The following is a 17,659-nucleotide window of genomic DNA, read 5'->3' as shown; positions in this document are numbered from 1 at the left end:
TGCAGCATCAAATCTAATGCAAACAACATACATCCAGATCAATTAACATATGGGAAGCATAAAAGCTCAATTCCAAAGATACTAAAAAGAACCATAAAACCATCTCTAACGTACTGCATAAAACTGACAAAATGTGTATAGCAGAACATTAACAATGAAGAAATTACCCTCTAAAGTCAATTTGATTTTGCCTAGCAATCAAAGCAGCATCACTACGGTCTCATTGTAGGTTTTAGTATATTAATGAGGAATTACAAACAAAAATATTGGTTTAAATATTGAAAATGATTTAGGCATTACTACTGCATCAACTTGCCTTGCAAATCTTTGTGAAGCTGTACAGTGAAAAAGAAAAAACACACCAAAATCTCTCTTCGTTTAATGCATGATGTAAATACTAGATACTATAAACATGTTGATCCATGCCCAAAAGAAATTTCCTAACCTAGAGATAGAAAAGGGTGACTCAACCTGAACTGCGCTCACCATTTTGAGTTAGCTTTGTTGAACAAACTAGAGTAGAGATCTGGAAGGAATCTTTACTGATGGTGCAACTTCCAAGATTTTGCATTCCCTTGCCAGCCGTGGAATGGCCTTTTTCCTCCAATTCTATTTTAGTAGATGGCAAGCTTAAGTACGTTGAAAAATCTTCTAGCTTCTTTGCTTCTGCCTGAAACATTATTCCCAAACAAAACACAAACGCTGAAAACAATTTTTATACTCACATCTCTCTACATATAAATAGAGTTACATCTGAATGATGCCAGAATTCCAGAGCCTTCAAAGACTAGATCAAAACCATGTCACATATCAACATTAATGTCTTTTTGATACCTGTGCAATTCCACTAATATTCTGATTTACCTACTCTAGAGGGAATAAAAAAGATAAATGTTTCAAATGCATATGGTTTAACTATTATGAAAGCTCCAACTATTTTCCAAAACAGTTGTTTGAAAGTGGACTCTCTTTCCTGTACCCTACTTTCTTCTGAGATTTATTTACTAGATTTGTATAACATCCAACTAGCAAATGCACTCAGGGTGGTTTATAATCTTAAAACCAAACAACAACAACAACAACAACATAAAATAAAAGTATCTAAATAATTCAATATTAGAAGATTTTAAAAATATTTAAAGACATTGAAAACATGGAAGAGCCAGCAGAAAAATTGATAATCAAGCAACGTATTAAAGATTAAATACCTTTTTAAAGGAGGAGGTCTTAACTTGGTGTCTAAAGGCATACAATGAAGCAGCAAGTGGATCTCCCTGGAAGGCATCCTACAAGCAAGGGGATACTACAGAGAAGGGTCTTTCCCTGCTAGCCACCCATTGCATCATTGGAATGGTGCGCAGAGAAGAGTCTCCAAAGACAATCTTAGCTATTGGGCAAGAACATATGAGAGAAGGCGCTCCTAGACCGGTCATAAGCCATTCAGAGCTTTAAAGGCCAGCACCAACACTTTGAATCAGGCTAGAAACTGACTGGCAACCAGTCAGTCACAGTAAGCAACTTCGCTGCTCTGTTCTGCATTAACTGAAGTTTCTGGAGCATCTTCAGAGGAAACCCCATATGTAGCACATTGCAATAATCCAGCTGGAAGGTTACCAACGCATGGTCAACTGTAGCCAGGCTAAGTGAAGCAATGACATGGCGAAGGGAAAGTATTTCGAACACATGTTGAAATTATGCTTCTACATCACATTGAACAAAACAGCCATCCCTTAAACATTTGGATTCTCAAAGTACTGCAGCATGCATTTAGAGTAATACCTTGTATACTATAAGATCATGCTCTCCATCCCGTAGCGTTGTTCCATCATACCGCATCAATTTAACAAATGCCAGGGCAAATATTTTCTCAGACTTATCTTTGGCTGTTTAAAATAAGAAAAAGCACAAACACAGTGTAACTAAATTGATAGATTACAGGTGAAGACATCCTAGAATGCAGATGCTGACATTCTAGAACACATACATGATGAAAAGATTTAGGCATTATTAGGTTGTCCATATGCAGAAGAGATTAGAAATTTAGGTTGCAATCATAAACACACATTAACCTAGGAATTAAGGACTTTCCTCTGAGTAGACATGCATATTGTGCTGTCAGAATCTTAAAAACAGAAGGCAAAATCCACCTATTTGCATGCAAGGAACACAGTTCAGAGAATTCCCTTTTCCCAAGTCTATAAGAAAGTGCCCCATTAGCACCTACATACAGCTCTGAATGGCTGTCTGCATGCAAAACTCATATCACAGCCACACCAGATGCACTACTGCATACAAGGCTGTGGATGGTGTGGCTAATGAAAACCCCTCCATAATTGCCAGGGAGTCAGTTTCCTTTGGCCCTCTTGTCAGCTGAATCTACCTCCATTCTCCCTCCCAACTTCCAGGATCCCAAAGTAGGCCCTATCAAGGGATGCTTTGGGCTCTCCGCACAACCTTCAGATGCCAATCCCTTGGAATGAAATATACTGGCACTGGAAACCTCACAAGTTTATGCACTAGCGCAAGAAATGGGAACTGGGACACACACACTCTGGGGCAGATTCCTCCCTCCCTCTCAAAGCCCCCTCCCCAAAGCCGCCTTCCTCTATCTCTGGGCAAAAAGAAGGTCAGAACCATCGCTCTATGCTGCTCTCTGCACAGAGAAAGGGACAGCCTTTCCCCTGCTCAGTGGTGTAGAAAGGCTGCATTTCTCTAGCCCTGAGCATTTGGCAGTTATAGCTAAGAAATGAGAAGCTGGTGGGTTGGTTGGGAAACTCCCACAAAATGGAGGCTCCCTACCCTGCAATCGAGCTATATGGCTTCACATGTAAGCGCTAGAGTGTGCTCTTCATCACCAGGAAATATCATATGTTCATGGGAAAGGTCATTCAAGAATGCACTCATTTACAAAACATGCTGACAGGTAGTATTTCTGATAGTATGACTAGAAATAATTGAATACCTATTGTCAAAGATATTGGTCCTTTATTCCTTAAAAGTAAGGCTTCAGGTCAAAGTTGTTTTATACTGTTGTTTTTATATTTTTGATGGTTTAAAATTTTGTATACTTTTTAATGTTCACTGCTTTTAACTTTTGTAAATCGCCCAGAGAGCTTCAGCTATGGGGCAGTATCTAAATTTAATAAATAAATAAATAAAGTTAAACTAAGCTACAAAAAGGGTTGTATTGCCAGATTATCTCACCATTTCATACCAAGGAGAATTTAAGTACTACCACTACTCGTCCTTAAAACCCATCTTCCTCAATTCTTGATGTACGAAAGGACTATTCTAGCTTTCTTCCAGTTAATAACATGCACAGAAGTGTAAATCTGTGAATTTAGGAGCAAAGGAAAGCATTTTTCTTTGTAACACTGTATGGAAAGCCTGAAATATAATCTATGGCATAGTGGAAAATTCATTTGGATCAACAGCTGATCCCAGTGAGCCTATGATCAGCTACTTCCATTTTCTGTCATTATTAATAATAAAGAAACCTCTGGTTTGAGTTCAAAGAAACAAAAGGTCAGGACAAGCAGAGATGAGAAATAGAAACTGAAGGGCAGCGCTGATCAACCCAGCAGCAGCCCCTCCAAAATATATCAGAAAGCACTGCGGCAGTCCTGAGCCTTAATCCATAATGAATACAATAATCTTAGACCTAATAATTTTGCCACCCATGATGTTCTGCAACATAATGTGAATGCTTCCTACTGTACCAATTTGTAGTTCACAGTCATAAATATGACAGTAATTTGCTGCACATTGTTTTCATTAGCGAAATTCTTAAATATCCTATTAAAGTAAGTACTGCTTTCATTCATATGACTAATTTTTACATCAAAATAGCAGCTTTTAATTACGCAAGCATTAACCATTATGGAGTAGGTGTCAAATACTGCAAGTTCTTAAATAAATCCAGTGAAAGTTACAGCTTTGATTCTGCTGCTGACAGCATAATAAGAATTCAAACTGCAGGTTTTTAGAAGATCCAATCACGTTAGTTGAGACAACTGCTTTATCGCAATCTTGCTAACCATGCATTTTCTAAAGCTAAATTGTAATAATAATAAAGTACATACAAGCTGGATACTAGGGATGTCAAGAATATCAAACGCTAACCATCGTAATCAGAAACATTAATACCTAGTTGAGTCAGTACTTGGCTAAAAAATGTCACAAGCAAGCTTTCCCTACAATTGAACTTCATGGCCAATGAATATCACAGCAGCCCATACAAAATGCAAGCAAGTTAGTTTATTTTCCCTGTTAAAATATCCCTACTTACCAGCCTCTAAGCAGCATACAGCCAATGCCATCAACTGACTTTACTTGTGGAAGTGCAAAAGGGAGGTGAATATATCAAAAGGCAGAAGAGATGAGGCCAGAGGGAAAGGACTTCAAATCAGAAAGAAAATTAAAAGCAGTGACTTTCTTTAAAGCAGATTCAGGCACTAGGAAATACCAGAGCCTGTGGAGGGTGGTGGGGGAGGGAATTACTCACAATCCTGTGATGACCTGTGCCGAAACGTAAACCTTAAGTGACTGCGATTCACATCTTCAATGGGGATTGCAACCTTCACAAAACGAACAAGATATAAACACACACATATAAGAAAGCCTTGCTTTACTAGCCTTTCCAAGATGCACCTATTTATTTATTTATTATTGCATTTATATCCCGCCTTTTTTCTTCCAAGGAATGCAAGGCAGCATCCATAATCCTCCTCCTCTCCATTTTATCCTCACAACAACCCTGTGAGGTAGGTTGGGCTGAGAGCCTGTGACTGACCCAAAGTCACCCAGTGGTTTTCCATGGCCAAGTGGGGACTAGAACCCGGATCTCCCGACTCCTAGTCTAACACTTTAGCCACTGCACCACACTGGCTTTCAAGAGATCCTTCAAGCATGTTTTTCAAATAATACTTATATTGCTGTATTAGAAGCTATATTAAAAATCAGAACAGAAAGCAGCAGCACTTTGTTTCATGGTATCTTTACAGGTCAACAGCATTATTTCTTCAGAGTTTTAAAGAACCAAGCTACAAAAGATACAGCCAGTACTTTTACAGAAAGCAGGAAAATGAGAAGCCAACATTATAGAGCAATGCACTTGCTGATTTCTCTGCTTGGTCTTCAACCCAGATGGACTTTTTAGTCCATTTGGAAGTAAGTGGTCTATGTTGAGCCAGTCATTTCAAAAATTCAGCATGCAGCTAGATCAGGACTGGGGAATATGGGGGCCCTCCAGATGTTGTAGAACTCAAATCATCTCTCACTATTGCTCTGCCTGGCCAGGGCTGATGGGAGTTGCACTCCAAAAATATCTGGAGGGCCACATGTTCCTCATCCCTCACCTAGATCACCAATTTCCCCCTAATGTAGCACTCACCCCCTGCACAAACGTCAGATTACTTCATCTGTAATTGTAAGTAACCTCATGTACATATTGTTTTTTAAATTCAGTAGACAACACTAGATGGAGAAATAGTCTGACCTGATAACTTCCTATGTTCCTATGACAATCTTGCCACTTTGACTATCTACATTCTGCCTGTCCAGCACTGTCCATACATTCCATATTTTCTATTCCAAACCTGACTGCTTGCATTCTTACTCTGTCTGACTGTTTCGGTTGTGCTCAGCCTTTCAGTTATGCCCAGACTGTCTTTCCCTCCGTCCTTTGGTTGCCGCTGCAATGAACGCAAACTCATCATCAAAAAGGCTTCCCATGAGGACCTGCTACCATCAAGACTCTGGGACCCCCGTTTCCTTAACCAACTTCACATTCTCCCTTCCATTGTTTAAGTCTAAAACCTATCGCAGCAAAAGCTCTAATGCTGTAGCAGCTCTCTCCCAATGGCTCTTATACCAAATCTTAATGTCTGGCAGAATTCCCTACAACTGTAGCTCAGCCCAACGCATATGCGAATACATTCACACACGACACCTATTACTTCCTCTATTTCTTACCCTGCCTTTTCCTCTTGTCTAATTTTAAATGTGTAAACTCCTTTGGGTTTCCAGTGCCATTAATATTAGCATTTGTTCTGTTAAACTGCTGCTGCAGCTCTAGTTTTGTTAACAATGCATGATAAATCCCAATAATTGGGCAAAAGGCGGGATATAAAAGCATTGGGCAAAAGGCGGGATATAAATACAATAATAATAATAATCTCACAGTGCATGTGTGTAGTTTATACATTTATAGCCTACATTACAATCAATCACTAAACTGTTTACTTTCTAATACAACAGAGATTTGAAATAGAGGTTGGAATAATTCTGTCAAAGCTGTCACGATCAGAAGAATATATTCAATCGATGTCTTCATCTAAGTTGTTCCTTAGCAACCTTCAGAAGCTTCTCTAGCACAGATACCTTGCTCAGTCTTTGACAGGAATACACCAAGTCTATCAACTGGGTTCTCCCTCCCTCTTGCTTTCTTCTTTTAAAAAAAGGAATATTCATGCTAGGCATACCTTTACAGTTTCAAACCAGCGAGGTTGTTTTACTTGGTAATATATCACAGATTTATATTCTGAAAGGGCTTCATCTCCAGCACCAGGAAAAATTATATTCTTAAAAAAGAAAAGAAAAACACAGTTAAGCAATTTTTCAACTGCATGTATAAACAAATGCTATTAGTATTCAAAGGAAACTCCAAGTCAAAAGGAAATTACAGATTTAGGTACCGCCAGCTTCAATATGAGGGCAACAATTTACTCAATAATAAAGAGAAAATATCTTTGTTATACATGAAATTGATATCTTCCATTAAAAATTGAATTTAAAAATATATGACTCAGGTTAATTTTTACAGTAATTTCCTATGCATTTTGACACTCTCAGAATTTATAAGAAAAGTAGGGTTAGCAGTGACCTATCAAATATTATCAATTGACTATTGTTATTTGACTGCAGTTAAATATTCCATGAAATTAAGAATATCACTGTGGGCCGCTTATCTTTCTCATTTCATTATGGTGTCATTTGTTAACGAGTGAAGGATGCTCTAATCCTGGAGCAGAGGTGGGCAACTAGTGGCCCTCCAGGCGTCTTGGCCTAAAGATTCTTCACCATTGACTATGCTGGCTATGGCTGATTAGACCTGTAGGTCAAAAACTTTGTAGGGCCACAAGTTTCGCTCCCTCCGATCTAGCAGCATTGTGAAGTTTATCCTACCAGGCACCTCCCATAATTTAAGTCATCATCATCAATGACAAAGATCACTGCCTGGAAGTATCCCTCATTCCATCTGGCTTGCTGCAGGAATCAGGAAATACCTTCCATCCATACAAACCTATTGTGAGGGTCTGGATTCAGGTCTAGAAAAACTACTGATATTGAAAGAACTGGAGGTATTGGTTAAAATAAAAACACATGAAACACATTAAATTCTGAGAAATCCAGATACATTAAATTCTGATACATTAAATTCTAAGAAATCTAGAAATGCCACAATCTTTTCTGATGTTCTACAAAGTTAATGCTTTAAAAAAATAATTTAACCATTATTTGACAGTATTTTAAGAGTAAGTTGATCACATCCTTTTCTGACCAGCCAAATGCCCAACCCTAACGTAGGAAATAAATCCTTCCCAGTAATGTACCTCCAGTTTTTTGCCATCTTCGTCATAAACTGATACTGTAACCTCTACATTCTTTGCTGTGGTTTTGCTGCCCTTGTCGAAGTCTCCTTGAACTAATGTTACATAGATATCATTACGGACATCGCCTGAGAGAAAAGGAGAAAGAGAATAGCAAGCCCATTAATAAAATATTTTACTGTCTATCAATATCCTACATAAACAGAAAACAAATTTACGAAGGACATTATTTTTGTTTACTTACTGTACACATGGTCATTTTAAAAATGAACATTAAACTTTGAATGCATACATATCCTAGAATTTCTAGCATGACATCCTTCCATTTTAAGAAAAGGGAACCGCGTATACTCAAAATAATGCAAGTTTATGTAAGTTTCAGAAACTATCAAGATCAAAACATTCAATAACAACACATCAGCTCCACACCACATATACAGTTATTTTCCCATTCTGTGACTAAATGAATCCTGCTGTGCATAACAACAACAAAACTAATGATGCAGCACATTCACAAAAAAGAATGGATATACCCTTTATCTCAAAACAACAAACAAACTTAGTTTCTGAACAAGTTCTCTCTTGATCATAGTCTGAGAGGATTACTTGAAAGAATTCCTTGCTATCTACTTTGTGTTAAGACTTAACATTCTTGAGACCTGGCAGGCTTCAGAATATTTCCCTTGATTCTTTCTCCATTCTTGGGATGGGAAAAAAGACTTGATGAATTTCCTGCTCTGTCTACGTGCTACAGAACTCCATCATCGTCCCTTTCTACTCACAGGCTCCTGCTGAGTAAATAAATATCTCCAGGATACCTTCCATCTTTTCCTGGACAGGTTCAATGTGCATTTATAGTTCACATCTCCTGTGACCTCTCTCTGCCGCTAACTTTATTTATTTCTTGTCTACTTCCTTCCCTTTGGCTCTTCTGGCTCATTGGGAGGGAGCCGATTCTGCCATCACTTTCTTGTGCTCATTCTGAAGCCTAACACTGTAAAACACACTCAAAATGTATACAATTGCTGGGACCAGCTGGTTTTCTTTCCCAGGATACCCCATCACGAGGGCTTCTTCCAATACCTTTAGCATAATGTAAAATGAGTAGATGCTCTTTAAATAGTTAGCTTTGCTATGCATTTTCCTTATACCCCTGCATTAATGTAATAAAGCAAGCACTTCATTGAGTAAATGTTAGCATTTTGTATGCAAAATATTCATACATCTGCATGCAATAATAGATAATCTAAGCATTTGATAGCCCATTTGGACATGCAAGCAACAGAGCCGCCTTTGAAGTCTGCCTTTATTGCTTCATAGATTCATTTATAACATATATTAAAAGCCCAAGTAGTCAAAACACACCAGGAATCTAGGTTTTGAAACTAAATGAGCTAGACATCCTACCATCTGTGCACAGTTAGTCCACAGTGTTTATACAATAGTGCTACTACATTATTAATACAAGCCTGAAAGTAGATATATAAGCCAAATCTCCTCAAAATACGATTTAGTTCCATATTCTTTTAATTCAGTTTATGCGTTCCTTGAACTACTACACATTCACCTGACAGGAAAGAACATTAACATCACCTCCAATTTTGTGAATATATCGGATCAACTATTGTCTCTTACCAGGCATAATAATCTCAGGGAATCCCATTTTCCTAGCCACAGCTGTGGTTCTGTCAACTAAGTGAGGGAATTCTTTTCTTATCTGATGAATATCTCCTGGAAGAAGCTTCAGTGTCACCCATAAACCTGTAGCATTAAGTACAATTTATTAATTCAGAAACTATCTGTAGTAAAAAATAAAAAAGTAATCCCAGACATTTTCTTAATGTTTAATAATAGCTAAAAAATACTAAAGACATAAGCAGAACTGCTGGATCAAGCCAAAGACCTACTACCTAGCAGTCTGTTTCCACAGTGGCCAACCAGATGCCCAGAGGAGCCCACATGCACAACATGAAGACAAGAAGCCACCTCTCCAGCATCTGGTATCAGAGGCAAGGTACCTCTGAACCTGGAGACAGCATATTGTCATTATGATTAATAGCCATTGATAGCCTTATCCTCCATGAATTTCTCTTTCCAAGATGGACTTCCTCTTTCTAACATACATGGTTTATTAATTACATTCCCTCTGCAGATTAGGGCACTTCTTATATCTTGCCTGTGAATGAGGTCTATGCTACCCAATACTTTGATCACTATCTCTAACCTTGCTTCTACTTTCTTAAACTTCACCTTCCAGTTTGTACTTTGATTGCAGAGCTCTCTGAGCAGTGAATATCTCTCTTGCTTTTCTGAACAGAGTCTAGCACTAAACTCTGTAGCAACAGCAACACAGGGTTGTATAGAGAGAATGAGAAAAAATGCCATGCTACCATATTATATACCTGCCAAAAGCCTAGACAAGCAAGGTATTTATTGAAGATAAATTAATGAGATAAATGGATACGGAACTTGCTTTAATATGTTGTCATGCTCTGTATTATGCATATGAGCACAAATGGAATTGGTAGAGAGTGATGTCATTGGCTCCTAATTGTGCTCCATTTCAGGGAACTGTCTTTCAAAAATGGTCAGATCACTTCAAGTTTAGGGCACCATGTTCTTTATACCTTATGGAGTGCCTACCTTACAGCTACCAAAGCGAAAAATAAGATATATTATGCCTTGAATAACTGATACCCCGTTTCTTTTCTCCATTTCACACCAATATCTGTTTTGCAGAAGGCATGACAAGTCATGGCAGTGGTACACAAAGAATCATTAGGGGTGTTCTTTCATTTTCAGGCCTTTTAACCAACCTAGATGTAAAACTGATATCAGTTCTAAAGCAAGAAATGTTTTAAAAATTCTTTGTAAAGGAGTCACGTGTTGCCCACATACAAGGCAAGAACAGGACAAGGGATCTAAATACCAAACAAAGAGCACTGTAGCACTTTAAAGATGAACCAATAAGGTGCTACAGGACTTCATTTTTGGTGTAACAGACCAACACAGCTAACCATCCAGACATTTTTATGTAAAGAGCACACAGTAAATCTCTAAAATGACGGATGCATCATATGACAGTGAAGTGTGTATAAGTGGTAAAAGCTTATAACAACAATAACAACAACAACAAATCAAGGCTATTAGTAAAATAGCCAAAGTTCCCAATGAGGGACGGGCGGCCATGGAAAAAGGGAATGTTCCAATGCCAAACAAACCTCAATAAATTTTGGGCAACTTCCAGTGCAATTTTAAGGTTAGCGGACCAATTGGGAGCAATTACCTCATTGCAAATGCTAATAGTGTGAAGTGAAGCAAAGTACCTACCCTGGCCCTTGTGGTTAACTTCTTTAGCAGCAATCACTTTGTTTATAACAGTCTGAAGGAAATCATTCTCCCCCGCCACCCTGGGTGAAAAACGGGATGATATATTCAGCTGCTTGTGTCGAATGGCGTTATCCAACGCTAGCCTGGAAGATGCACATGACGACCAACACCAAAAGGTGACAAAGGTGGGAGGGGGACAGAAAGCCAGAAGTCACAGTAACAAGGAAACAAAGAGTGTATCATAGAGTTAACAAAGAGTGTTCATTAGTTAACACAAGACAAAGGATAGGAAAAGGAACAACACAAACATAGGAAGATAATCAGTCAGGAAAATTGTGGATCTAATAAAGAGAAGTAAAGCAAATTTATGATTCCAGAAACAAGCATACACCAGATTCTAGTCATATATCTAGAAGCATGTGGAATAGAGATGAAAAGTCGAAGAGGTCACATATAAAAAAACAAAACACCCAAATGTAGAAGATACTACCCCATGGAATGTGCAAGACCTGTTTGGATGTAACATGAATCGTGTAACAGCATAATGAGAGGTAGCAGAAGAGCGAAAGCTTAGAGTGGGGGTGGGGAAGGAGAGGGAGAAACTCATGAAAGATTTCACTGCTGATGGTGCTATATAAATAAATAATAATAATAATAATGGCTGAACAAGATAGAAAATATTGGCTTTAAAAAAGAAAAGTGCAGCATTTAGAAAAATGGCATCTACGCCATAGCAACCGCACCAAGTGCCACGTGACAGCTGTTGTGTTTGTATTTATTTCAAGGGCAGCCAATAGCAAGCATGGGAGTGGGTGGGTGAGGTCAGGTAACACAACAAAGGCACAGCACGGGGGGGGGGGGAACCTACCTCATATACATAGCACTTAAGTCAACATTGGGAATGACACTGCTATTCATCATAAGTGTGCACGTTACTCATTCCTGATGTAGACTTTTGCTGAAGAACATTTTAATTTACCATAGCAACAGCAAGAACAAAAGAGAACCATGGTTCATTTTATTGTGCATCCTTTGTACAAACCACTATAAGTCAGATTTAATGGAGCAAGAAACCCACAAGTGTGCCATTAATATCTATTTTTCTTTATCTGTAAACATGCATTCTAGCGTTGATTCTTACCTACCAAAATATACACTTGTCGTCGTTTCAGTTATAATGATGGCAAAGCATTAATGGGAAGCACTCCACTGCAAAAATCTTCCAAAGTCAATAAACTACCTAGTTCCTTTTTTAACCTGCAAGCTTTTAAGAACTTATACACATACATCATTATTATTATTATTATATCCCGCCTTTTGCCCAATACTGATTGCTAACAAAAACACACCAATTATTGATCCAAAACCTGAAAAATTGTTTCATCTGCTCTTCCACAGCCCACACAGCCCTTTCAACCAAGTTCACAGGTAAATTTACTTTATTAAATTGATCTTATGTTTATTGCTTCCTTTTAAAAAAAATTGCAGATATTAATACAAATGCACCTGATTTTGCAAATGATTTGTTACATGGAGAATTTAAAAAGTGCCAAAAAGTGTTCAACAGTAAGCTCACAGTCAGTCCCTGAACAGAAACATTGTCTCTTATACTGTGTAACCAAGATATTTAATCATTGCCCTTGACAACTAGTTACAGAGAACAGAATGTACTCCAATGCCTATGGCTGATCAGTGCTCTCACATTTCTACCCAAAAATCTAGGAAACTCAGATACAAGTTGTTGTACATGATAACCCACAGGTTGTTCCTCTACATTTGGTGTTAGCAGCAGGATAACTCTTCCAGGTGGGGGAGAGCTCTACAGGCAGGGATGACAGCAGAGTCTGAGTATCTTTTATTCAAAGTTAAAAGAAAATCCACCAGCTGCAAATAAGGCTTAAGATCTTGAAATAGCTCCCTGGATCCTATCAAGAGACAGTACCAACTATCGCATTCATCTGAACAAGTCACTTATACATCTACTTTGCCCTAAACTCATAGCACAGTGCAGATAGCATTGCCTACACACTCATTCTACATATGTTGAACATTAAAGAATGCAAAAAGTCACATGGTAGTTTAGTTCCTATAATGTTATTGGATTAATTTTATTAAAGAAATGGTTGTAGACTAAAATAGAACTCTTGCCCAAACAGCAGTGACTTGATTGCTAATTTGGAGTGATATTTTAAGTTATCACACACGGTGTTCTTCCTTCCTTTTCCTAGCCTTCCCATTGTCAAAATTATCTAAGCTAAATTTTAATCTGAAGAATCATAATCTGCCATAATAATGCTAGAAATCTCCTCTGACATTTCTTCTACATTACTTTGTACTTACGGCTGAAATGGAATGAAGTGTTGCTTGTCTTCATCGTCTACTTTCCCATTAATTATGTCAGTTACATCCATTACTGAAATCAAAAAGAAAGAAACGTCATTAAAGAGATCAACATCTAAAGGGAAAGAGTGGCAAAGGCGCATAAAGACATCTTTGTACTTCATGACAGACAGTTTGGAACTGTTTTATGGCAAAATGTATTATTATGTTCAAAGATAGCCCTTCTACATTCACATCACTGAAAGTAGAATCTTCTGAAGCTAATAATGGGTATGCATTTGTGCGTCACATACCGAAACATGTTACAATTGATAACCCACTTTATAGCAGAATAAATTCCCACTTTCATGGTGGATGCTGTAAGACTAACAGAGAGTAGCAGCTCTCAGAAAGAATGCAAGTTCTCAGTTTTGTACCATTCTGGTGTATTTCTGTACATTCCAGAATGTACAGTTTCAAGAACTCACTCAGAACTTGAAATATTCTCTACTAAGTCTTTCAGTTTATTGTATTTATTCAGTTTTTAAAATTCCATGGTAGCTTATATGATAATAAAACAACAAATAAAATAAATCTCAACATTAAAATACATAGAAATCAACAGAAGCACAGTAGAATGATAAAAGCCAGTAATAAAAACATTTGTTAAATTTTGCCTTGGTGACATGCTGAGAGGCCTGGATAAAAGAAGAAAAAGGAGGAGGAGGAGGAGGAGGAGTTGTTTACTTCAACTAGCCAACTTAGACATAGTTGGACATAGCCACTGTCAGACATAGGATAACACAGAAGAAATTTCCATGTCCTGCTTGTGGGTTCCTAGTCAACAGCTGGTTGGCCACTGTGTGAACTAAGTGCTGAATCAGATGGGCCCTTGGTCTGATCCAGCATGGCTCTTATGTTCTTTTGTAAGTAAAGTTCTAAGTAAAGTTCTCCCAGCTAGGATAAGTTGGAGCACACCCACGACAACTTGCCATGACTTAATACTTTACAGCACATAACCATAAGTGCAAAAAGTGTCCTTGGAAAGAGATAGTCACTTTATCCTCACATACATCACCACTATCAAGCCGGAAACAGAAATATATCATGTATGCTAGTACAGCGACTGTGTTTGTCACATGGACCTAAGGAAGATGTTCAGGTGGTTGTGGAAGACGATGTTTAGGTGACTATGGAGAAACAACCTGTCTATTTATGCTGCAGAGATCTGATACACTAAAACAGCCATCCAGTTCCCGAAATCAGAGCTATGTTCATTACCAACATGTTCTCAACAAGCCAAGTACTTAACTTCATAAGGCATCACTCTCCGAGTACTCCAAATTGTACCTGAATAATCAGAATTAATTTCATTCGGTTCTCCACCTTGGCACTTGAAAAACAAGGACAGCTCCCTTGAGAATGATAGGAAGGTAAAACTGAGTGACCATATCCCGTGACCATAATCGATTTGCAGAGAGAAGGAAGATAGGTAGGCTATGGCAGTCTGTACCTTGTGTTGGGCCAAACAGAGGACTGGAAATTGGCACGTGGCACGTTATGCAGCCATTATCATTGCCACAGCTACATTGGTACTTCAGCAGTGCTCCTATGCAGCAAATATGCAAAGCAGGGGTGAACAGAAAGTAGAGCTACAGGTGCTTTGGACTTCGACTCCCAACATTCCTGTACATTGGCCAAGCTGGCAGGGGCTTCTGGGAGTTGAAGTCCAAACCATCTGGAGATCTGTCTTCCGCCCACCTATGATGTAAAGCGTTGAAGGGCACTTGCACATTCCTTAACAGGTTGCATATCATATAGGCAAAAATGTAATACGAAAAGAGTGAACAATTATTTTCATAACTACAATATGACAAGTCAGCAATTCTTCAATACCAAACAGCTGTTCTTACTTGCAGCACATTTTGACAGTGTACCTAAAAAGAATGAATTACCTGCTACGCCGAAAGGTCGCCGTAGCCCAGAGGTTAGCTTTCTTGTGTTGTTGTCTCTAAGCTCCATTCTGCCGACTCGTACAATCTGACAGACAAAACTGATTTTCTCTCTTTTCAGGTCTTTGCTGCCAAGGTCCTAGAAATATTAGGTTTTCATGCATTTAACTTTACAAAATACATTCACATTTTTACTTCAGAGTACATGAAAGGGAAGATTCACCATTTACCTTTTGAGATGCCACCCCTTCAATCTTAAGACATTATATGCATGACAAAAAGTTTTATAATGATAGTCAAGGAATGCATTTACATGGGAAGTTTAAAAATGGATCTCAGAATCATGAAGAATTCTGTAAGCTTTAATATATACTGCACAACTATCAAGAGAATTCAAAGCTGGTTAGTATGATAAGAAAATGAAGTTCAGAAGCAGAAATCACGTTACCCTAATCAGGGAAAAGAATTTCCTACAACATTTGCCAGAACTGAAATAATATGTATATTGTTTAATTGATTATATGTAAGACACTCTGTGAATCTTTTTGGCTGAGGAGCAGCATAAATATACTTCAAACAAAATAAAAAATAAAATAAAAGCCTCGTAGAAGTCCATATATTTATTTATTTATTTATTTATTTATGTTATTACACTTATATACCGCTCCCATAGCCAGGGCTCTCTGGGTGGTTTACAGAAATTCTAAAACTGAGGTAAAAACAAGTATACAAAATTTAAAACTTTAAAACACAGAACACACACACATAAAGCATTAAAAACCGATTAAAAACTAAACATGTGGGTAATTAGGATGTGCCGCCATATGCCTGGGCAAAGAGGAAAGTCTTAATCTGGCGCCGGAAAGATAGCAGCGTTGGTGCCAGGCGAGCCTCATCAGGGAGATCATTCCACAGTCTGGGGGCTCAAAGAGGACAAAGCAGGAGCACGAACCCTATGGCACACATCTAGTCATTTAAGGGCACAATCCTATGCAGGTTTAGACATAAAAAGTCCTACAACTCCCAGCATTCCAAAGCCATCCATACTGGCTGAGGCATGCTGAGAGTTGTAGGACTTTTTTTGTCTAAACAGGCATAGGATTTGTACCTTAGGAAACTTCATTCATTCATTCATTCATTCATTTTATTCATTCATTCATTCAATTTCTATACTGCTCAACAGCCAAACCTCTCTAGACAGTTCACAAAACTTAAGACCTAAAATGCAATATGATAAAACATAATATAAAACTCTGAACATACAAAAACATAAACAGCTAAATGGCTGGGGAGAGTTGTAGGACTTCTTACTGTCTAGATATGCATAGGACTGTGGCTTAAGCCTTCCTCCAATCTAGCTCTAGTTCTAAATGGCAGATAGTGGAAGGAAAACTATGCCTTGATGGTAATATGTGGCAGAGGAGTAGAGAACCTAGGCAGGAATATAGAGGCTGCCCTATACCATCAGACCCACCGGCTCAGTATCTATAATGTCTATACTGACTGGCAGAAACATTTCAGGGAAGGGCCTTTCCTAGCCTTGGAGGTAGCAGGCTTTGAACCTGGGCCCTTCTGCATGGAAAGACATGTGCTCCATCGCTGAGCTAAGGCCCTTTCTTGGGCCATAAGCTATGTGTGCTTTGCAAAATATAGAAGTGACAGGATACCTCAAATGTTGCAAATATAAAAAGAATATTTACCGTGAAGACGGCTCGAAGATTATGTAATCTATCTATATCTTTCGGCAGACCAGAACTTGACCATCTCACCAGATAATTCTCACTATACAAATAAAAAAATTATAATTCAATGGTGTATCAAGTTTTGCAAACAAAAACCCAAGATGTTACATTACAATATATTAAAACCTATATTTAACAAATGCAGCAAAATTCCTCCCCAGCAAATTATGTAAAATGATGCTCTTTTTAGGCAATATTATTTTTCTGCATACACGCATCAAGTCAAACCTGCAACAGAAATACCCCTTTCCCAAATACTTTGCTTCCTTTTAACTTCCATTTGTGTCACAAAAGAAATGTGGTCTGTGAAAGTAAGAAGGATCCTGATGGTGGGTTGTTGTTTCTCCTGGTGCATCACCAAAAGGTTTAAGAGCATGTTATGTATGAAGCCAAAAGAAATTTAAACAGCCTTCTCAAGATCTAGATTTCACGTATCGACTCACAGTGCCATTTTTTTCAAAAGGAAAGCACTGTGTCCATTTTCAATAATCATCATTTATGCTCCTGATGTGAAATGTACTTTATAGGTTCCATATTTTTGTATCCTTAAAAAAGACCTGTGCTGTTGGCCACTATAATTTAAAAAGAAGGGGAAACTCCAATCTATCACTAAGAAGAATACACAGACTGGGGACTTTGTTTGAAGGGGAAGTGGGGAGTTATCATTTGCTTGAAGTAACTATATGAGACTGAGAGGAGAGACTGG

At 38.2% G+C, this 17,659-nt stretch overlaps 1 protein-coding gene across 1 annotated transcript in view; it reads right to left on the bottom strand.

Annotated features, from left to right (window-relative positions):
* Positions 1-17,659, bottom strand: part of DOCK1 (dedicator of cytokinesis 1) — a 427,979-nt gene that overhangs the window by 351,843 nt on the left and 58,477 nt on the right. The window contains exons 9-18 of the mRNA XM_063132809.1: positions 16,912-16,993; positions 15,215-15,350; positions 13,281-13,353; positions 10,941-11,083; positions 9,246-9,371; positions 7,614-7,738; positions 6,483-6,581; positions 4,505-4,577; positions 1,780-1,883; positions 487-670 (exon numbers count right to left, since the gene is read on the bottom strand). Of these exons, the coding sequence (XP_062988879.1) occupies positions 487-670; positions 1,780-1,883; positions 4,505-4,577; positions 6,483-6,581; positions 7,614-7,738; positions 9,246-9,371; positions 10,941-11,083; positions 13,281-13,353; positions 15,215-15,350; positions 16,912-16,993 (1,145 nt within the window). The remainder of the gene's footprint in view (positions 1-486; positions 671-1,779; positions 1,884-4,504; positions 4,578-6,482; positions 6,582-7,613; positions 7,739-9,245; positions 9,372-10,940; positions 11,084-13,280; positions 13,354-15,214; positions 15,351-16,911; positions 16,994-17,659) is intronic.

This window comes from Elgaria multicarinata, chromosome 8 (genome assembly GCF_023053635.1).
Source record: "Elgaria multicarinata webbii isolate HBS135686 ecotype San Diego chromosome 8, rElgMul1.1.pri, whole genome shotgun sequence".
Taxonomy (NCBI): domain Eukaryota; kingdom Metazoa; phylum Chordata; class Lepidosauria; order Squamata; family Anguidae; genus Elgaria; species Elgaria multicarinata.
Note: the sequence above shows the minus strand (reverse complement) of the source record. Positions and strands in the feature narration are given on the sequence as shown.